The sequence below is a fragment of the Canis lupus genome, chromosome 17 (genome assembly GCF_003254725.2).
Source record: "Canis lupus dingo isolate Sandy chromosome 17, ASM325472v2, whole genome shotgun sequence".
Lineage (NCBI taxonomy): Eukaryota > Metazoa > Chordata > Mammalia > Carnivora > Canidae > Canis > Canis lupus.
The window spans coordinates 7,647,456-7,670,140 of record NC_064259.1 but is presented as its reverse complement, the minus strand read 5'-3'; the positions used below and the strand labels follow the sequence as shown (position 1 = coordinate 7,670,140).

Below are 22,685 nucleotides of genomic sequence, written 5' to 3'. Positions count from 1 at the left end.
CCTACAACCCAGCAATTGCACTGCTGGGGATTTACCCTAAAGATACAGATGCGGTGAAACGCCGGGACGCCTGCACCCGGATGTTTATAGCAGCAAGGTCCATAATAGCCAAACTGTGGAAGGAGCCTCTGTCCACTGAAAGATGATGGATAAAGCTGTGGTCTATGTGTACAACGGAATGTTCCTCAGCCATTAGAAAAGACAAATACCCACCATTTGCTTCGAAGTGAATGGACCTGGAGGGTATTACGCTGAGTGAAGTAAGTCAATCAGAGAAGGACAATTATATGGTCTCATTCATTTGGGAAATAAAATATTGGGGGAAAAATAGTGAAAGGGAATAAAGGGGAAAGCAGAGAAAATGAGTGAAAAATATCAGTGAGGACGACAGACCAGGAGAGACATCCTAACTCTGGGAAACGAACAAGGGGTGGTGGAAGGGGAGGTGGGCGGGGGAGGGTGGGGTGACTGGGTGACGGGCACTGAGGGGGGCACCTGATGGGATGAGCACTGGGTGATATGCTATATGTTGGCAAATTGAACTCCAATAAAAAAACATGCGAAAATAATAACAATAATAAAATAAACCCTGCCTAACACAGAAACAAAATGCTCCAAGGCCCCTCCGCAGCCAGAAGGGGAAAGGGATCTTAGCCTGCTACGTTTAAAATATTGGACTTTTTGCAAATTTCACAAAGCACGTGACCCCGGGGGCGCTGCCCAGGCCCTCGCAGGAGGAGCTCGGAAGCTGAACCCCGCGGGCCTCCAGGGGGACCCCATCCTATCGGTGCCCCGGACCGAGGAACTTTTAAAAGTAATTCAACAAAATGAATACGTGTGGAACGACGGTATATATAGCACGTGCTTAGCAAGCGTTTGATGGACTCCTCGTCCAGGCACGAGAAAAATCCCCCCCGTGGGGTGGGGAGGGGGAGGGGGACGAAGAGGTCAAGGGGTGGGGAGAGGGTGGGAAGGGCCGCCCTAAAGGCCAGGGAGGGAAACAGAATAAAGACCCGAAGACTAACAGGAACCGGGCGCCGGGCTCCCAGGGCAGAGGCCGCGAGCGCACAGGGCCCGGCGGGGTCCCAGCGCCCCCCAGCGCCCCCGCAGCGCCCCCCGAGGAAAAGGAGGGGCCGCCCCGCCCCCAGCAAGTCCCTCCTTCCGCCGCTGGCTCCGCCCCCGAGAAAAAAATCAAACCGGGAACCTCTACCCGGCCGCCTCCCATTGGCTGCGCGAATGAGCGAGGCCCGCGGCGACCAATGAGCGGCGGCCACGGCTTGGCGAGCGCCTTCCGGCCCGTCCCCGCCGCGCCGCCCGGCGCCTGCCTCACGGGCCGAGGGCGGGACGAGGGGCGGCGGGGGCGCGGCGCGCGGAGCTCAGGCGGCGGCGGGACGACGCGGCGGCGCGGGCGCTCGGCATGGCTCGCCTGGTGCTGGGTAGGCGCGCGGCCTCGTCGCCCGCGGGGGCTGCCCTCGGGAGGTCCGGGCGGGGCGGGCTGCGGTGGGGGCGCGGGGCCCTGGCGGCCTCGGGGCGGCTCGGCGGCGGGGCGCGGGCGCGCGGGGGCGCGGGCAGCCGAGGCCGGGAGCTGCGTGGGAGCCGCGCGGAGCAGCCCGGGCCCTGGCGGGGTGTTCGCTGGAAGCCCACGGAGGGGCACCCCGGGAGCAGAGCCGGCCCTGGAAGTGGAAGCAGGCCGGAGCGTGGCCCGGGAAGGGGGCCGGTGCCCTCCCAGAGCCCCTGAGCCGGGGGCTTGGACTCCGAAAACTAAATGGAGCGGCAGCCTTGCGTGCATTGCGTAAAGGTCTGTTTTAGGAAGCGCAGGGAGTGCGGGGAGGAGGATCCCGTCGCTTCTGTGGCTCCCTTTGGTGCCACCCGCGGCGCCCCGGCCCGGCCCCGCGTTACCAGCCGGGAGCCCGGGGGCCCGGGAGCCGGTACCACCCCGCTCTGGGTGCTGCTCGGGATCGGGGGTTCGTAGAGGTCTCCCGGGAGGAGGCAAGAGACGAACACTTGGCTGTACTCCTGCGGAGAAGCTACAGGAGGGGAACAGGTTCCGGTCTGCGTTCAGTTTCCCTCGGGGCGAATTCACACTCGGCTCCGAAAGGGTCAGGGATCCTGTCAGTTAACCCGTTACTTGATTACACGTCGTGAGCGTTTTTTGGGGGGGAGCCCTGTTGGTTTCTAGATGACTGCTTTTGGGATCTTGTACTCTTCTTCCTAGCAGGTGTGGTGGGACGGAGATGCTGCTGATGTGGATTTATAACGTCCTTAGCTACTGTGGAGGGATAATGGGGAGCCACAGATGGCAAGACCATCTGCTCCCAGGGATGCTAGACACTCGGATGTTCCAATTTCCCATTGGTGCTCATTATCCGTGAGTGGAACCGCCATGTGAATTGTAGAAACAGAACATTATTAGTCGAGATCGATTTACTTTATCATCTTAAGTGGCCCCGGGTTTTTGTTTTTGTTTTTATTGTTGTTGTTGGTTTTCTTGAGGGTTTCTGAAGGGAGTAGTTACTGGCTTCTTTCATGCTATTGGAATCTATACATCTTGTAATCTGTGTTTCTGAGTATTATGTTCAGTTTCTTTCTAGGCCCTACGAGGTCATTGTGCCTTTTAAGGAATTTGGGTCCCCAATCTTTATTATCAAGACATCTCCGTTGCAGAGCCATTTAAAAGAAAGAGGAGGCTCTTGTGAGAATTAGGCAAAATTTAAAGACAAATAAGCCACACACCATTGCTGGGGGGGGGGGGGGACGGGGGGACCCAAACCCTCGTCCGTGTTACACTGATGTCATGACCATCCCTGTAGGGAAAGGAAGCACATTCCTGAGGTAAAAATCATGGTCCATCCCCTTCCGTGAAGCTAGCCTGCTTGTAACATCCCTGCTGTCCGTGATTGACAGGAGAAGGGAGAGGACCTAATTCTCCTCCCACTATCTACCTAATGGCCCTCCTTGGGATTATACTAATGCAGTCTCCAGTCCTTTGGTTAAAAATTTGGATTGCATAACAATGTTCTATCTCTTTCCAATTGTGTGGCCTTGGGCAAGCTTGTCTTCTCTGTGGCTCTGTTTCCTGGTGTAAAAATGAGCACATAGAGTTCTTGAAATGAGTTAATATATCTTAGTTGTTTAGCTAGTGCTTGGTGTGTGGTGCTATTTCAGTATTCTTAGTTACCATGTCAGTTTCTGGAGGGTACTTGGACAGATACATATATTGAAATATTAGCTCTTCCCCCAGTCCCCCTGTAAGATCATCTCTTAAGAAAATATGTATATTTATTTGAGGGGAAGGGAAAGTATAAGAATTTTCAGCATTGAAAAAAAAAAAAGAATTTTCAGCATTGGTCTGTTAATAGAGACAAATCAGAAATAAATTCTGTTAGTCGTGGATTGGCAACATGATAATGGCTATATAGGGGATGAGAGTGATAAGGAGTCCATAATTATATAGAAAATGTCTGACTTATTTTTTTTTAAGATTTTTAAAATTTATTAATGAGATACATACAGAGAGGCAGAGACACAGGCAGAGGGAGAAGCAGCCTCCATGCAGGGAGCGCATCCTGGGACTCGATCCCGGGTCTCCAGGATCAGGTCCTGGGCTGAAGGCGGCGCTGAACCTCTGAGCCACCCAGGCCGCCCAGTCTGACTTATTTTGAGTGAAAAAAGGTTACAGAAAGGAATGTATAGAATGACCACATGCATATAAGTATGAAGTTTTAGAGCTCTGAGTTACATAGAAATGTCAGTAAGAATATTCACCAAAATACTGCCCATTCTAGTGGAACTGTTGATGGGTTTTCTTTTGCATTTTCAAAAATTTCAGTGAGCTCAGTGTATCGAACAAGTATCAATTCATGTTGATTAAAAAAACAAAACTTCAGAAAGTAGATCTCTGTGGAGATTTTCCAGGACCAGTCTTAAGTTCTAAGTTTATTCAGAATTAGGACTCTGCTTGGATTCTTTTTTTTTTTTTTTTTTTTTTTTCTGCTTGGATTCTTAATTTACTTTGTTAGATATGTCAAGCTCCCCTTAACCTTTCCTGCAACAACAAAAATATAATTGAGCAGCACAGTCCCATGGAGATGATAATGCAAACTTCATATCTAATTTTTAAATATTCTGTTAACCACGTTTAAAAGGCTTAAAAGAAATAGGTGAAGTTAATTTTAATATAAATTTCCCAAGTGTCTATAAGATACCATTTTAGCATGTAATCAATTTCAAAAATACTAATAAGATACTTTTTTCCTCCTACCAAGTCATCAAAATATAGTGCACTCTTTATGCTGTTTGCACATGTAGGGGCAGCTGCATGTGGCAAGTGGCTGCCATATTGGACAGTAGAGGTTATCAAGAGAACCCCACTTTGGTTGGCTTGACCTCCATCCGCATGCACCCTTTCCCACCTCTCGAAGTGGAAAAGGAGGCCATCTTGTCCTGGGCTGCCCCTGTCACTGACCCTGGTTCCCTCCCTTCCTCATTCCAGGCATTTTATTTCATTATTCCTCCCCTTTATCTTGAGCCTCTCCCACTCCCCATATTTTTTCCCTTCATGCTCAGATCACTCTCGACTTTAAAAAGAAACCTCCCTTCTGGGATCCCTGGGTGGCGCAGCGGTTTAGCGCCTGCCTTTGGCCCAGGGCGCGATCCTGGAGTCCCGGGATCGAATCCCACATCGGGCTCCCGGTGCATGGAGCCTGCTTCTCCCTCTGCCTGTGTCTCTGCCTCTCTCTCTCTCTCTCTCTCTCTCTCTGTGTGTGACTATCATAAATAAATAAAAATTAAAAAAAAAAAAAAAAAGAAACCTCCCTTCTACCGCAGGTTTGCTTGCTCTCTTGTGCTCTTTCTAATAAAACTTGTTTTAAAGAGTTACCTGTTTTCATCAACTTGTTCCCTCCTACCCTCTCCAGTCCTTTGCAGATTGGCTGCTGCTTATTCTCAGTCCTTCACCACAGCTGTCCTGGGTCCCAGCGATTTGTCATTAAATCCAGCAGTTCATTTTCCATCTCCTATTTGATCTCCCAGTAGCGTGTGTCACTGCTGCCCATTCCATCTTTCCCTAGGTTTGGGTGCCACCACTCTCTTGAGAGTTTCCCCAACCCGTCTGCATTGGAGCTAGAAAACTCTCTAGAAAGCAAATCTAGTCATACTTCCTGCATGATAACCTCTCATGTCCGCCTTAGTAAAGTCCACAGTTTTATTTCCTAAATTCCGATATTAGCCAATCTATAATTGAGATGCAATTTTTTTTTTTTTAAAGTAGGCTCCATGCCCGGTGTGGGGCTTGAACTCACATCCTTGAGACTGAGCATTGCATGCTCAGCTCTGCTGACTGAGCCAGCCAGGCACCCCTCCGATGCAGTATTTTTGAACAACATCATTACTTGGTTTATTCATGCCCATGACCTACTGAACCATTTTATCCTGAGCACTAAAAAGACAACTGTGGTTTAATGGGAAGAACTTGGAAATAGATGTCAGAGACCACAGATGGGCCACTAGATGTGCCTTTGTTTCCTTATTTACAAAAGCAGGATTATTCCTGCTCTCCAGTTATCAATGCTTTGAAACACCAAGTGGTCTAACGTATTTGAGAGTGATTTGAAAATTGAAAGCGCTATGTAACTACAAGGTAGAAGATTTAGCAACAGAAGCGTTGACATTGGTGTATACTCCTTCCAGAAGAAATACACCATTGAGCTATTCCAAAAAGCTCCATTTGAAATCTTCCAGATCCTATCTACAAGACATGTAAATGTGATTGCAATGATGCACACATGCTGCCTTAGAAGACAGGGCAGTTTCACAGTTTATTGCATCAGTAGATAAAAAGAAATAAAATCATCTTCATAGATGCTAAAGAGGAAGTAACAGGTAGGAATTCCTTTACTATCATAAAGTTTATCTGTTTCAACTCCAAATCCAGCAAATAAGAAAATATTAAAGTCAAGAATAGTCCATTATTAAGCATTATTCTGAAGGTATTAGATGCAATGCAATTGGAAAACAAAAATTCTACATATATTTAAAAGGAGGAGGTAGAATTTTGGTAGTACTACCTATTCAAAAAAACTTTTGAGCTCTTAAAATATTCATAAGTCAGTTCGGAACTTTTCTTCCTGTATAACAGTTAAAAATTACCTTTCAGTTCCTGGAGTAGCCAGCCAAAATGCACTTGGTCCACCGTGTGGCTAAACTGTGCTATCAATAATAACGACAAGACTCCATCCTCACTTTATTTTTTTTAAGATTTTATTTATTTATTCATAGAGAGAGAGAGAGAGAGGCAGAGACACAGGCAGAGGGAGAAGCAGGCTCTATGCAGGGAGCCTGACGTGGGACTCGATCCCGGGTCTCCAGGATCACACCCTGGGCTGAAGGCGGCGCTAAACCGCTGAGCCACCCGGGCTGCCCTCATCCTCTCTTTATAACATTTATATGAAAAATCTTTGTAAGCTCATCCAACAGCATTGCCTGTGCTGGGTGATTGTCATGAATAGTATTAGCAGAAATAAAAATATTTATAAAAGGAATTACTGCCCTTGGTAGTCCTATTTTAGTAGAGGAGACAATTTTTCCTCCAAAAGTAGTAATAAAGATGGTGTGCTAATATTGCAACTGAATAACATGAGAAATAATGCTGTGTGGATTGCCTAGGGTCACAGAGAGGCCTCCCAGCTTTTCAGTATCCTTGCCCATAAAACAACAGTAGTATTACCTCACAAGGTGACTGTAAAGAATGAAGATGTTAGTGCATAAGCACGAAGTAAGAAATCTTTTTCTGGCTACAGTTCAAGAGGTGAGCATATGGCCTCTGTTTCCTACTTGCTGTGCCCTGCAGTGAGCAGGAGAAGGGGAGGGCACTGGGGGTCCAAGGGACCCTGCCCTAGAAGGACCTTGAGCGATAGAAGACCCCACCCCCATTGTCCAAGTTGGCTGCTGGAGCATGAACCCTTTCACTCATGCTGTGCTTTGTGTCCTTACCACAGGTCTGGTGAGCTGCACCTTCTTCCTAGCAGCAAACGGTCTTTATTCCTCCAGCGATGATGTGATTGAACTAACCCCATCAAATTTCAACCGGGAAGTTATTCAAAGTGATAATTTGTGGCTGGTAGAATTCTATGCTCCATGGTAAGTATAAAACAGTTGTGGGATATTGATGGTACTTTATAAAATTAGGAGAAATATTACATGAAAATGTGCTCTCATTCAGCCGTCTAGTTTATCTAGTATACTGCTTGTTCAAAAGAAGTAGAGAAGGGGATGGGAGACTGCCTGAAGTGGTGCCAGTTAAAGGCCATGGAGATGGAGTCCATTGGAAAAAAATGGTTGAAGTAACTAATTGTTGCAAGAAAGAAGAAAGAAAATTTTTCTTGTAATTAAAAAAAAAAATATATATATATATATATCAGTGATGAGTTAAGTAGGATCTTGATGGAAGGAAAACTCATGGTGAAAGAATATTGGGCCCAGGAAAGGGAAGAACTAGTGATTCCATTTTGTTTCTTGAGAGTTGCTTCCAGAAATATTAGAAAAATCTGGTCTAATTTAAAAATTCTTCGGGGATCCCTGGGTGGCTCAGGGGTTTGGTGCCTGCCTTTGGCCCAGGGCGCGATCCTGGAGTCCCAGGATCAAGTCCCATGTCGGGCTTCCGGCATAGAGCCTGCTTCTCCCTCCTCCTGTGTCTCTGCCTCTCTCTCTCTCTCTCTCTCTCTCTCTCTCTCATAAATAAATAAATAATTCTTTTAAAAAAATTCTTCTCTTGCCTTACATGCATTGCTGAGGGAAAAAAAAAAAACCCTTGTAGAATAAAGATGTAATTATATTGAAATTAATGATGCACAATTATACGTAGTCAAAATATAGTATTGAACTAATTGTGTGTGTAGTTAAGCATATAACGCAAACAAAACAAAAACCCAACAAATAGAAGTGTAGAGGCAGATTAATGGGAACTGCAAAATGTGCATGAGGCTGTACTTCTGTAAATTAGCAGCCTGCAGGTTCGCTGAGCCCCAGCCGGCTGTGTGTCTTACAGATAAACTGTGTGGTGGTCTGAGAACCAGGAAGTCCTTCTAGAGGTGAGCTGTGCCCCCCACACTCACATAGGGAGTAGTAAATGAAATTCTTAGAAATTCCTACCGGGACAGCCTGGGTGGCTCAGGGGTTTAGCACTGCCTTTGGCCCAGGGTATGATCCTGGAGACCCGGGATTCGAGTCCCATGTCGGGCTCCCTGCGTGGAGCCTGCTTCTCCCTCTGCCTGTGTCTGTGCCTCTCTCTCTCTCTCTCTCTCTCTCTCTCTCTCTCTGTCTCTCATTAATAAATAAAATCTTTTAAAAAAATTCTTCTTACCTGAGTTGGTGCATTTTAGGCTATACTTGAAAGGTTTTCCTTCATTGCTTTAAGTTTTTCCTTTGCAAGACCATGAAAACTGAGTTTTGGAAACTCAATACCAGTTTTCATGGACTATTTCACTTAATGTTCAATGTGGCAAATTAAGGTAAAATCCTCTACTTTTATGTTGCTACATTGTGAATACTATTCAGCTTAATGCCTTTTTTTTTTTTTAAAGTTTCTTTTTTTTGTTTTTTTTTTGTTTTTTTTTTTTTTGTTAAATCCAAATGAGAATTCTGTATGGGTTAGTTCATTCATATAAGTAAATGTACCGATAATAATTGTAGAAACTTAAGTGTTGGATGCCTTTGTATGCAATTTTTATAAGTTAGATTTTTTTTTAATCATTTTAGAATGAGTAATTGACATTGTTTTGGGGAGCTACGATATTAGAGAATATACCTCACTCTAAAACTAAACCAGAGAGCACAGTTGAGAAGGTCGGATCTGGATCATGTAGTTAATGGTTACTGTTAACATGGCAGTTTTGCTTCCTAGTGTTCTGGGGAAGAGGAGGTATCATTAGAGCAAGTGTTTTTCCTCTCTTCTTGTGTTTGGACTTGGCAGCTTGGTGAAGGCTTTGAATTCTCCCCAGAATAAAGGTTTTCCTTTTCCGTGTATAAAATAAAGGACACGAGGTCATGGAACCTAAAATATTGAAATACCATTATCAAAATGTTAAAATAAATATTGATGTGGGGGATCCCTGCGTGGCTCAACGGTTTGGCGCCTGCCTTTGGCCCGGGGCGCGATCCTGGAGTCCTGGGATCGAGTTCCGCGTCAGGCTCCTGGCATGGAGCCTGCTTCTCCCTCTGCCTGTGTCTCTGCCTCTCTCTCTCTCTCTCTCTCTCTATGTCTATCATGAATGAATAAATAAATCTTTAAAAAGTGTGTGTGTGTGTGTGTATTGATAGATAGATGTGGTTATGTAGTACTCTTGCACTGGGACAGTAAATACCAAGATCCAGCGGAAGATCTAACACCTAGACACCATAATCATGAAATAGTGATCAGCATAAATGAGGTTGGGAGATCAGTGGAGCAGCTCTGGTAGTGAAGTGATGTGAAGGTAGCTGTGAGTTCACTTGTGACAAGTGGTGTGCTGTGAATGTTCACCATTGAAGGAAAGCCTTTATTTCCAAGTTAGTGAAAAAGAGGTGGTTTCCCTTCATCAAAAGTTCCTGGAACCCATGAATTTTTATCCACCAATTTTAGGATCTGTGCACTACAGGTGAAGAACTCTGGGTAGAGGTGTAGAGATGTGTTGTATTTTTGTGGCTTTCTGTTGTGTCTTTACTATGCTTCATATCGAAATTAAAGAGAATATATACTCTTGACGATCTTTGATATGAGTCCTTTCATAGAATAAAGGGAGACTCAAGAGCCCACAAAATCCTATAAAGTTTTGACACCTGGACTTCTAAGTAGCTCACCTGAACAGCAAAAGATACTAGATTTTAAGTATGTAGAACCGGCATTCCAGGATATTTCCCAGAAGATTCTATTAAAATATTGAGATAGGCTTAGGCTCCTGCGGAAGGTAATAATATATAGTGATTAAGAATGTGGGACCTGGAGTCACAGAGACCTATCCAGCAGCTCTGTCACCAGACACCTGTGTGATGTGATATTGGACAGGTTTCTGAACTTCTCAGCCTCTGTCTGCTCATCCATAAGGTGAAAATAACAAGGCCTGTCTTCAATGTTTTGTTGATGAAATGAAATTGAAATCCTGTGTGAAGGGCTCCTCATGGTCCTGGCATGTGGCATTTGCTTAGTAGGTTTTTAGAACCCTAATTAGGAGACTTTGTTCTAAAAAACAACTAATCACCTATGGGTAAACTGGCTATAGTGTCTTCATCCAATGGATGTTATTCAGCAGTGAAAACGAACAGTAAAACAGTTTACAGCCTCGATAAATGGTATAAACGTAACAGGTGTGTGTATCTATAACTTTTAAAAGCACATGTCTGTATAGTTCAGGATAATTTATTTTAAATACTGTTCCTTAGAAGATTAAAGTTGTTTTTCCTTGTGTACTCATCTCGGTCTCTCTTGTTTCCTCTCACTCTTTTATCTCTACCTTGTGGTATCAAGTACTTTTTAGCTTACTAGAAGATTTGGGATTACATGTACATTTGTAACCCTACATGCTTCTGTGGGAGCCAAAGAGCATTGAGATTTAGGCTTTAATACAGATGCCTCATCTATAAAATGAAGAGGTTGAACTAGATCACAGAGTATCAAACCTTAATGAGCTTAAGAATCACTAATTGATCTTAATAAAATGCGGGTTCCTGAACACCTTCTCTAGGAGTCTTGATTTCATGGGGCCCAAGAATCTACATTTTGCCTGACCTTTTAACTCAGACCAGCCATTGAGGTACACTTGACCGGATAAATGCCAAAGTTCCTACCCCAGGATAGAGTTAGAAATGACAGTTTAAACTTTTTAAATTAGTATATGAAAAAGGATTATAGTAAAGCCTTAAAATGGAAAGTTCCTTCACATCTCTGTGTTTTATTAATGCCTGTATGTACTCCCCGGTGGGTACCGTTTGCACCCACCCCTGTGCAACTCACTCTGTAGACTGTTGGTAGAGGATTTTTGAATTGGGGATCCAAGATATTAATCGTTGCCTGTGTTTTCATCTCCCAAAAGGTGTGGCCACTGCCAGAGGCTGACACCAGAATGGAAGAAGGTAGCAACTGCATTAAAAGTAAGTTTCTAAAATGTCCACATTCAGGTGTATACATATAAATAAGTATACAACTGGGCTTAATGTGCAATAGGAAAATAATTTGCACATTGAAGTTCAGAACCTTTGTTCCGGTGCCGAAATCATGTAGAGATCAAGGGGATAATTTACATCTCATTTTTACATTGGCTGTGTTCGTTAATTCGATTTTCCAGATTAACGACATAATTACTCTTAGTTGTAGTAATTCTGGGAGCAACAGAATTCCCTCTCTAGGGCTGACTTAACATTCCCCCGTCATTCCACGTAGGAATGATTTCTCCAGGCTAAAGTAATTCCATTTTTGTAAACCTAATCCTGCCCTTTATTTTCTTGTCCCTGAGTCTACATGAATCAAATGGTGGGTTTTTGTGGAATCTGCTATTTGAAAGAAAAATAGGTAATACTTTTATTTTTTCACAGGATGTTGTCAAAGTTGGTGCAGTGGACGCAGATAAACATCAGTCTCTGGGAGGTCAATATGGTGTTCAGGGATTTCCTACCATTAAGATTTTTGGATCCAACAAAAACAGACCAGAAGATTATCAGGGTAAGGACTTTCCCTAACTGCTCCATTCCCCCTGGTTGGAATTTTAATTTGAGCAGGTAGGTAAAAAAATAGGAGCAAAGGCCTGTTTATTTTTCAGAACACAGTCATACCTGTTTACATACCGTTTGTAGTTGCTTTCACACCAAAATGGCAGCATCTAGTGGCTGCAACAGACAAAGATAATAATTACTGCCCAGCTAAAGATAATTACTGTTGGGCCCTTCACAAAGTTTGCCAACTCTTGGGTCTAGAGTGAGAAAATCCTCTCTTTCTTTCCTAGTGCATTTCTTAATTTGGTGTATTTCCAGGTAGATAGGTGGAAGGGGCACTGCTTCCGAGGATGGAGGCATCTGGAGATAAAGAAGGAACAGACTAGAAGGCTATGTTATGTGCAGTTCTTGGACTTTTGTGTTAGGAAGTATCATCCAGGGCTGTAGTACACACCATCTGAACACATTCTGAATATTGCTGTACTGTATTTTCTTCTAATGTCAGGTCAAAATGTTCTCAGACGTTTGATAAGAAACTACTTTTAAAAAAACACAAAATTGGGACACTTGGGTGGCTCAGTGATTGAGTGTCTCAGGTTGTGATCCGAGGGTCCTGTGATTGAGTTCTGAATCTGGCTCCCTGCAGGGAGCCTGCTTCTCCCTCTGCCTCTCTTTGTCTCTCTCTCCCTCTGTGTCTCGTGAATGAGTAAAATCTTAAAAAAAAAAAAAAAAAAATAGGAAATTTTCTAAAGAAATTTTATTAGAGTTTTGCCTTTGAACTCTGAAGATAGCCTCATGGCTTAGATTGCCCATATACTTCTGAGTCAGTTAACAGCCTCCTGACTTTTTCTTGAGTATAGTTTTTGGCTAAACTTCCAAAGGCTGTTGTCATTATTGAGTTTCAGTAATTCAGTTACTTCTTAGACAAGGAGTAAATTCAGCTAGAGAACCTAAAAAAGCCTAAAATAACAGTGTTGTCAGCAAGAGAGAAAAAAGAGGCCTGGATTATGTGACTTTTCAGACCTTTCATATCCTACTTTTTCCTGATTTTTTTTCTCTCCATTATCATAGAAAGTTTTTCTTTTTTCTTCAATTGGTAATTTGTATTTGGAAATATTCTCTGCTTTATTAAGTAGATACAGGTTTCTTATTCATCTGTGTATGTGTTCCTTGTTCAGTAAACATTCCTGAGTTACTCTCATTTGTAAGTGGTATTAAGAGGTGTACAGGAGGATGTTCTTGTTCACACTAACAACCTCAAACTGAAATTGGGGATTTGGCTTTCCCAGTGAAAAGTCCAGTGCAATATGCATGGTAGGGAAAACTTGGCTCTCTGCTAAATACACGTGTGTACTGTTGGGTGTGTTCAAACATCTGATGAAACTGACAGATTGAGGTAGTGTCATACTGGTGCACAGCCCCCCACCGCCTGTTTGTGTGATTGTTCCTTGTCTTCCTATAGGGAGCAGAACTGGCGAAGCCATTGTGGATGCTGCTCTTGGTGCTCTGCGCCAGCTTGTGAAGGACCGCCTTGGGGGAAGGGGTGGCGGATACAGTTCTGGAAAACAAGTAAGGCTGTATAATGTCGATTTTTAATGCGTGTGATGATTTTTATGCCAGAATATGGACTCCTTGGAGAGGATAGATTTTTTTGGTTATTACTAATATTTTAATGAATTTTCAGTTGAAAAATAACATGAGGTTACATCAACTGATAACAGAGGAAGTCAGCCACCCATCCTGTTCATTTGGCCTCCTCAAAAGTCACTGGTCCCAGGGCACCCTGCCACAACTGCAGGCCAAGAACCAGGCCACAGATGGGCTTCATTGGCCCAGCGCTAAAATAGAAGAGTTTGGGCTGTAGCTAGAGAAAGAGCTCCAGGCCGGGGAGCTGGGCTCAGGGATCCTATGGCCTTTGTAGTTCCAAAGTGGAGAGAGAGACCAGATCGGCTTTAATCAAAGAGGAAAGCAATTTAAATAATCTCTTGGCTTATATCTGTAGTCAGCCTGAAATTCTGGAAAATTCTACACAAATGGAAGAAAAAACAATTTCTTGTTCCGTGGATTGGTATTTTAGATGCCCCCGTATGACAAGTGATGTTTAACCATGATGTACTTATGTTCTTGTGAAGAGGTATTAAATTCTTAAAAATGTAGATTAAATGGCCCTTTACTCTTAAAGAGATCAGTAAAACTAGCTTCCTTCTACAGATGATGAACTTACCCAGAGATTTCTGGCTCTTGCCTTTGATTTCAAACTCCAACACTGAATGGTTGCAGTTGTCTCCCCTAGTCCCTGGCTTTTGGCCTAGACACCAGAAAGCCCTATAACAGAACTGACTGCTTCTGCCGTTTGGTATTTAAGAAAATTCTTTGGGGGCGCCTGGCTGACTCAGAGGAGTGTACAACTCTTGCTCTTGGGGGTATGAGTTCGAGCCCCACATTGGGTGTAGAGAGGACTTAAATAAGTAAAACTTTAAAAAATTTCTTTGGAAAAAAGGGGTTAAATTCTATAATTAGCTCTCTTGAATGGTAGGGACTTTATCTGTGGAAAGGTAGCAGCTGTGGTACGTTTAACATCCTGGGATGAACGAGCAGCTGTGCCCAGTCTGAATAGAGTAGTGTTCCTGGGTGGTTCTGTGAGCCATGTGGGCTTTCTCTTAATAAAACAGCAGGTGATAGAATTCAGGTGCATGTGATAGCTTATGCTGTAGGTTCTGGTAATTGACAGCAAACACTGCTTACCAAGCAAAAATACTATTAAGGAATAGCCCCAATCTGAGTGAGATAGTTTTCCCTTGAAAGAAAGCTCCAAACTTTGTTAACATTGGAAGAGATTATTGTAGAATTCTGTTTAGAACAGGGTAGTGTGCTTTCTGGACAAGCAGAGTTGAATGTCGCATGTCACCTGTCACAGGGTAGGAGTGAAAGTTCAAATAAGAAGGATGTGATCGAGCTCACAGATGACAGCTTCGATAAGAATGTCCTCGATAGTGACGATGTTTGGATGGTTGAATTCTATGCTCCTTGGTGTGGACACTGCAAAAAGTAAGTGCTTTTTACCAGGTTCTTTAAGTTACAGTGCCTTCAATGTAGTCACCTCGTTTGCTTTGAAGAAGCTGACCCAGGCCTAGGTAATCCCCGAGCTCTCCTCCAGAAAAACTCGTGACTCCGAATGACATTACACATTGTCATTACTGCCAAGAGTTTCTTCTGTCATGTGTTCAGAGATGAACAGGGAGCCAGCATCCAGATTCTGGGAGGGCAGTGACAAAGGCCCGGGAGGTGAATGTGGGAGGGTGGCATCATGTCATGCATGGAGCTATACACAACCTGTTGTCCAAGTGTGATTTCACGGGGCTGGGCAGAAATGCATGCCTCAGCTAAAGTATTTGTGCCGAGAGTTAAAATACACTTTTAACGTGCAAGTGTTTTTCTGTAGCCTCGAGCCCGAATGGGCTGCTGCAGCTACAGAGGTGAAAGAGCAGACGAAGGGAAAAGTGAAGCTTGCAGCTGTGGATGCCACGGTTAACCAGCTTCTGGCCAGCCGATACGGGGTGAGTGTGGCTGTAAGGCTAATTGTTTTTATGTTACTTCATCCAGTATCCCAAGCCTCCTTGTGCGGTAGGAGAGGAGATATTTGGCCATTTGTAATGAAACTAAAGCACTTTATTGTTAACCATTAAGTCTTGAACTTAGGACTCTTTTTTTTTTTTTTTTTTTTTTTTTTAAATCTAATATCTCACTATTTCTGCTGTGTGCTTAATGCAAATCTTTAGCCTGCCCAGGCTTTTACAAGTTGCTAATACTGCTTTTGAAGTTGGTGCATTTGTCTTAGAGCAGATATAGTTGTATTAAATATATATGTAAGATTTGAATAAAACTTGGCTGGGAGCACTTTGCGGGGCTCAGTCGGTTAAGTATCTTCCTTCAGTTGAGGTCATGATCCCAGGATCCTGGGATGGAGTCCCACACCAGGCTCCCTGCTTGTGCTTTCTCTCTCTCTCTCAAATATATAAAATGCTAAGCCTGGTAGGCAGACTGTTGGCCTGAACTGATGCAGACTGGGGATATTGTTAAATTAAATCACCCATAAAGTAGTGTTAGAATCTGTAGATATTTTATTCCTTATTAAATGTTAATTTGATTTTGTCTTATTTTTTTCTTTTTAATAGATTAGGGGGTTTCCTACAATCAAGATATTTCAGAAGGGAGAGTCTCCTATGGAATATGAAGGAGGACGGACACGATCTGACATCGTCTCCCGGGCCCTGGATTTGTTTTCTGAGAATGCCCCACCCCCTGAGCTGCTTGAGGTAAATCGCTTCCATCACTTGGGATAAGAGGAATGGTCCAGTCTGATGGTAGCAGGCACCAAAGCAGTAATGACACTCACTTTGCCTTTTCAGAGGAGCTCTTTTCCTTCTCTTTTAAAATGATCTCTTTAAAGTGTTACTGTACTTTCAAGTGGGGAAAACCTGTCTGACAAATTGCTACTTTTCATAACTTTTAGTACTAAAATAATTACACCATGAGTACACATGTACCAAGCTTCTTAGAATGCATCCGGTCACACTGTCATCGTTCTCAAAGTAATAGCTGTTATTTGTGGAGCTCTGAGCATGTGATAGGTGCCTCGCTAGCATCCCAGGGGAAGGGCTTAGGGATGAATCACAGAAGTCCATCACTGGTGCCGTAGTGCATATGAGGCAATCTTTTTGGGAAGGGTCACTCGGTCTCGTGAACTGCTTTGCTCTTTAGTGAGCGTGATGATGCCCAGTCTTTGTTGTCAAGCTGACCTTTGGGTTTTGTGACTGTGGCCTTCCAACCACCCCTTGTCTTCTGGGCCCACAGATCATCAATGAGGACATTGCTAAGAAGACCTGTGAGGAGCATCAGCTCTGTGTCGTGGCCGTGCTGCCCCACATTCTGGATACTGGTATGATGAACAGAGGCTCCCTTGCTGTTAGTTGCTCTGTGCTGCCTGCCCTCAGAATGTTCGCTTATTTGATTAATGTTATAGACTTGTTTATCTTTGCCTTTAAAAATTTTTGTCTGTTCAACTCAGGAGCTGCTGGCAGAAATTCTTACTTAGAAGTTCTTCTGAAGTTGGCAGACAAATACAAAAAGAAAATGTGGGGGTAAGTTGTTATTTTCTCAATACAATTTGGCTGGGAGAGCATCATCATGTTCCTGAAGTGTCTGATTCCTGCTGTGATTTCTGTGGGATGTGTCCCTGTTTCTCTTTGGTATTTTTTAAATTTAAGAGGTAAATCTCACCTAGAAGGAAAAGAAGTAATGCAGGTCTCTTATTTATAAGATACTGATCTGTGCCACGGTGTATATTTTTTTCATAGCAGTCATTTTAAATAGTGGTTGGGGCCCCAGGCTAGCATGCGAAAACTTAGTTTAGTCGCATAACTGGATTCTGGTACAGCTTCGAAGGCCAGATAAAGAAAGCAGAAATAGAAGTGTGTTTTCTTACCTTTTCCAAGCGAGGACTAGATACAGGCAGATTTTTAAGATAAAGTATGTCTCCTGTTCAGCTTTTTGCTTCTCTTCCTCAATATCGATCGCTGTCCCACCGCCCTCCTGCCCCTGCCGGCCCTCAGGTGACCTTGCGCCTCCTCCATTAGTTCAACAGAGGATTGTGTGCCTACAGAATAGCACGGCTGACGCCCTTTACTCTTCACCATTGTAGAGCTTGAGTAATGTGGTTGAGCATGTTCCCGGTGCTGAATAATAACATACCAGTAAGTTTTACAAAGAAGTTCCTATACTCCTAGAGAGCATGCATAATCATCCAAATGATGTTAGTAGGATTTCAGGTAATAAAGACAGAAAATTCACCAGGTTTAGTAGATAATTTGGGGGCTGGGAGGAAAACTTTGCAGACTTGGGGGGCTTCTGGAGGTAGTGTAGGGAATGTAAAAGGAACTGTAGTTAAAAGAACATGTAGGGTGGCTTAGCGGTTTAGCGCCGCCTTCAGCCCGGGGTATAATCCTGGGGTCCTGGGATCAAGTCCCACGTCAGGCTCCCTGCATGGAGCCTGCTTCTCCCTCTGCCTATGTCTCTGTGTCTCTCATGAATAAATAAAAAAATCTTAAAAAATAAAAAATAAACATGTAGAGGGGCACCTGGGTGCTGGTTAAGTGGTGAAGTATCTGCTTTCAGCTCAGGTCATGATCCCAGGACCCTGGGATTGAGCCCCACGTTGGGTTCCATGAGCCGGCTTCTCCCTCTCCCTCTGCCTGCCACTCACTCCCCCTTCTTGTGCACCCACGTGCCCTCTGTGTCAAATAAATAAAATCTTAAAGAGTACATGTAGAATACATTATTGTTGTGAACTTCCTTTTTATTCCTGCATCCATTTTGTTCCATAAAATATTTATAGTGTAATCTTTTTTTTTATATCTGCTATTTGGATTCCATCTAATTTGAGAGAAATCTTTATCCTAACAACCAGCTTGTTTTTTTAGGTGGCTGTGGACAGAAGCTGGAGCTCAGTCGGAACTTGAAAATGCATTGGGGATTGGAGGGTTTGGCTACCCGGCCATGGCTGCCATTAATGCCCGCAAGATGAAATTTGCTCTTCTAAAAGGGTCTTTCAGCGAGCAAGGCATTAACGAGTTTCTCAGGTAACTTCTTGCTTTCTTGAGTTGTTTATGTTTTGTGGCTTAGTTCTCTTGTGGTGTGGGTTCAAAACTAGGTTTATATAGACCAGGCAATAAATGGAATTACTTCACATTTGGCATTCTGGAGAATTAGGTGTTTGCTTTCTAAATTCTCTTTTAAGAGCTGTGTTCCCTTTTCTGTGGAAGGATTCTATATAGTGAAGGCCACCTTGCCATTTTGTGCTGTTGGCACTGAGCTCTTCCTGATTGTCATAAAAGTCTCAGTGGGCCAGTCTCACCCAGGGGCCACCCTCACATGCTTTGTGCCCCCGACCTCAGGGAGTACTGCTTCCATCTCTGGCCATTAGCTCCAGAAGGTGGTTATGTGAAGATGAGTGTACTCCTGGCAGGGAGGTGATGTGCACACCAGCCAACACGTGTGCTCAGAAACCACACACCTGTTCGGCCTGGCTCATGGAAAAGCAGAGTGAGAAATACCATTGGTGGAAATGTGCAGTTTGTCACACAGCCCATAGAAGCTCGTCAGCAACGAGGAAGCTAAAATGGACAACCTAGGAATATAGTAGCAGCACTTGAAATCTGCACTCAACCCATGACAGTGTTAGTGATTTCTAGATCCTTCCCTGAAGGTCTATTAAAGCGTTCCTCTTGGCCAGAACACAAGTATGTGTCTGGGTGCATTACCTACCCACCCTGAAGTTGAGAAAAGGACTGGGGTTTTATATCTGTTCATGGCCCTTTGGTTTGTGTGAGGCAGCAGCTGTGTTTCTCGGGCTCCCCTAGAAGAGATGAGAGCATGCAGCCCTGCAGAGAAAATGGTGGTACAGGGAGGAGCATGGCTGAGCTATGAAAAAACTTTTTTTTAGCAATTGAACTCTGCCCTCAAGGCACAGTTCCCTCAGAATTTCGTTCCTATTTAAAGGAGGCTTGGCATCTTTCCATCAGTCCTGTTTGCTCTTAGTGCTGCTGAGCTTACATAGGAAGGTAATAGCTTTTATTTGAGCACCAGCTCCTGTCCATATTGGCATCGTTTCAATGAAGAAATGTATGTTCAGAGATGACAAATAACCTGATTCAGGATGCTAATCTCGTAAGGAATAGCACCCCTGGCTTTCCTTGTTCTGTTGACATGGGTTTGTATTTCTTACATAAGCCACCGCTTGGGTTGGCCTTTGCCCCTTCATAGTGAATTGAGCCATTCTAGCTCAGTGTAGACAGACCGTGTGAGACATGGGGCCGACTGGCTGTGCTGACACCTCTGTACTCTGCATAGACAGCATCCTGCCCTGTGTTACGCTTACGGTTTGGTGAATGGTGTAGGGTCGGGTCTCAGCATACTGACAATCTGTTTTCTGAATGTAACTGATCTTCAGACATCAAGGTTTCTCGACGTTGGCACCAGGGCCAGATCTTTGCCCTGTCCTAAGTGACAGATGTTTAGGATCTACCTTTCAGATGCCAGTTGCGTGCCTCGCACACGTATGCGCACACACGGTTGTTCCCATCAGAAATGTCTGCGGTCATTGCCACATGCCCCTTAGGGAGACAATTGCTCCTGTGTAAGAACCACTGGTAGCACATCATGTAAAATGCAGTCTCCAAAGGCAGTGGATCAAATTAACCGGTTTTCCCACTCTGCTGAATAACCATCAGACGCACACAGGGGAGACTTCACTCCTGTTCGCTTTTCCTCTTTCCCCTGTGGTCCAAATACCCTTCACCTGAGGATGCTTGGAGTCTCCTTTTAAAGAAAGCTTACTCCCAGTCCAGTGACTGCCTCTCTGTCTTTCTGGTGAAATATTTATCAGAATTGGTCAAAGTTAAGACATAAGGTGCTGTTTAATCGTAGAACTCTTCTTCTCTGCCCTAAAGCCTGAGGTGTGAGAAACGCCACCATCACCTCCAGGCCTGCGTCCCTGGGCTGGTCTAAGTGCTACTGTGTGCTCGGAGGCGTCTGAGGAAAGGAACTGAATTGCACTTTGAAGATGCCATCTTTCATAAGGTGTATTAGGGGTCTTAAGTCTGTCTACAGTTTCGTTACGCTGACGTCCATGTTGTGCCTAGGTTCTACGCAATTTTGATAGGTTTTGTGTACTTCGTTTGTATTTTAGCAAAATAGCTTTTTCTTAATTATTGACTTTATCTGATGCCAAGATCTGAGCCATTTCATTACCTTGTCCTGAGATAATACTGTTCAGGAGTAGGAGGTGAGAGATGCCTCCACGGGAACCTGGTGGGCAAGTCATTATTTTAAAGCATTGTTCCTTCATCTGTATGTGCTTGCTTTGGTCATCTTCCCCACAGGGAGCTCTCTTTTGGGCGCGGATCTACAGCTCCTGTCGGAGGTGGGGCTTTCCCCACCATCAGCACCAGAGAGCCTTGGGATGGCAAGGATGGCGAGGTGAGTCCCCAGGGCTGGGACTTGTCATTGTGGTGCTTGGCCAGCTGCTTCCTACTCTCCCCATCCCTGTGCATCTTTGCTGTTGTAAGCCAAGACCTTTCCACCAGATAAAGCCTTGGCGTGGCGTCAGAAACACCTGACCTCACCAGCCTCTCAGGGCTGCATGGCACTGGTTATTCTTGACAGAGACAACCAAGAAAATTTCAGTGTTTGACGTTTCTTTCCTGATTCTCATTCTGAAACCAAACATTGAACCTGGAATTCATGTACCTTTCGTCTGAGAAATACAAAATTACAGCTTTGAAATTAGTGTTCATTCTAGTACACTTGTGTCCCTCCTCCCCAGAAGGACAAGCTAAATGGTGTTAAAGAGGTGGTAATAGTTCAAACTCCTACTTCACCCAAGTTCTCAGCTTTTCCAGCTATGAAATAATAGGGAGTGTTCAAAGCAGGAGCTGGATTAGGGAGGAATGGGCTCTGTAATCCGGGGCATCTCTAGAAATGAGTTTGCTCCTCTGTGGTGAGTCCGTGGGGCCCTCCGAGCCCCCACTCTCCCTCCCCTGCAGGGCCTCACGGTGGCTTTGTTTTCCAGCTTCCCGTGGAAGACGACATTGACCTCAGTGACGTGGAGCTGGACGATTTGGAAAGAGATGAGCTGTGAGAGGCTTGGCACAGACTTCAGTTTTCTTTTCTTGGGAGCAGATTTCCCCAGCAGTGAAGGAACATTCTTCACACTCAGATGAGTCTACCAGTGGCCTTTTTAACCAAGAAGTAGCACTTGATTGGTCATGTGAAAACACTGCAACAGTGAACTTTGCATCTCAAGAAAACAATGAAAAATTCTATGAATTGTTGTAGCCAGCGAATTGGGTTGTCTTATCAAGTAATATTTTGAGGAAAACTGATGGGCTGTTGACATACTTTTCCCTCCCTCTGACTGCTGCTTGAATGTTCTTGGAGGCTGTTTCTTATATTAAGTTTTTTAATGTGATTCTTTCGTTTGAATATTAATGGCTTTTTTCCATTAAAAAATAAAATAATATTTTGGACAATGCCAATAAATGTATGAAGTTAGTGTCCACATCATAAATTCAGAGTCCGATGTGTAGCCAGTGAATTAGTATAATGAAGGGTTGACCGTGATGTCCTCTGTCCCTGCACACCTGTGGTCTAGGGGACACCATCTGGATGCCTGCCAAGCACAGATTTCACATGTGTCCCACGAGGTCAAGCTCCAGCCTCGAGATGTAAAATGTACAGCGAGCTTGTAGAAAGAAGGGTGAACAGCAGTGGCCTTCCGCTGAGAGCTGCATTTCACACACAGGAGTTTGTCTCTCGGCGTTCCTGGTGACTGTTAGGAAATAGCGCTAATGATACAGTGAGCTCGGGATCTGGAAGGGTCTTCCTCCGCCCTCACAAGATGGCCATTAAGACATGAAACAGCAGCAGGCTACCGACTCAACAGGCAGCTCCCGTTTATGTAAAGCGCAGTTTTGAGTTCTGTTAGAACATAAGAGACCATTCAAAGGACTGAGCGTTTCTTTATTGTAACTTAAAAAAAATAAATACAACTGTAACTAACTTTTGTGAGCAATTTCTCTAAAAATCTGAATTCTGTAGGGCTCTCTGGCTAAGGGGAACAAGGTGTCTGTAAGAAGTCTGCACGAACAACGCGCAGTGGCGCCAGCTCATCTCTCTAGTCGAGAAGACTGAGGTCGATGTGGAAGTAGACATAAGGAAAATAGTCCTGGTTGTTGAGCTGCAGGCCCGGGATCTCCACAGATGCCTGCAAAAGAAGACGTGGTATTGGCGCTCTAAACCCAGAAACCGATCTGCTGTCCTGTCTCTACTCTCAAGGAGGCTCTCTAGGCCCCAACCATGCTTTCTGCCCCGCACAGCACACAACCGCCTCGCAAACGTACACGCGGCCTCCTCCCGGTTATCCTTGTGTGTTGGTGAAACGTAGCCCT

At 44.4% G+C, this 22,685-nt stretch overlaps 2 protein-coding genes across 7 annotated transcripts in view; one reads left to right on the top strand and one right to left on the bottom strand.

Moving 5' to 3' along the window:
• The first annotated feature begins 1,288 nt into the window (after window positions 1-1,288).
• Window positions 1,289-22,296, top strand: PDIA6 (protein disulfide isomerase family A member 6). The gene is made up of 13 exons (XM_025454664.3): window positions 1,289-1,436; window positions 6,996-7,137; window positions 11,064-11,121; window positions 11,563-11,689; window positions 13,142-13,248; window positions 14,597-14,727; window positions 15,122-15,236; window positions 15,855-15,995; window positions 16,534-16,618; window positions 16,748-16,820; window positions 18,159-18,317; window positions 20,619-20,715; window positions 21,308-22,296. The coding sequence occupies exons 1-13, from the start codon at window positions 1,418-1,420 to the stop codon at window positions 21,374-21,376; spliced, it is 1,323 nt and encodes a 440-aa protein (XP_025310449.1). The 5' UTR covers window positions 1,289-1,417; the 3' UTR covers window positions 21,377-22,296.
• The window catches only part of ATP6V1C2 (ATPase H+ transporting V1 subunit C2), a 52,657-nt gene continuing 52,208 nt past the window's right edge, over window positions 22,237-22,685 (bottom strand). For all 6 annotated transcript variants that reach the window (XM_025454665.3, XM_035700668.2, XM_025454667.3 and 3 more), the window contains one exon: window positions 22,237-22,501. In XM_025454665.3, the coding sequence (XP_025310450.1) occupies window positions 22,412-22,501 (90 nt within the window). In that variant the 3' untranslated portion in view covers window positions 22,237-22,411. The remainder of the gene's footprint in view (window positions 22,502-22,685) is intronic.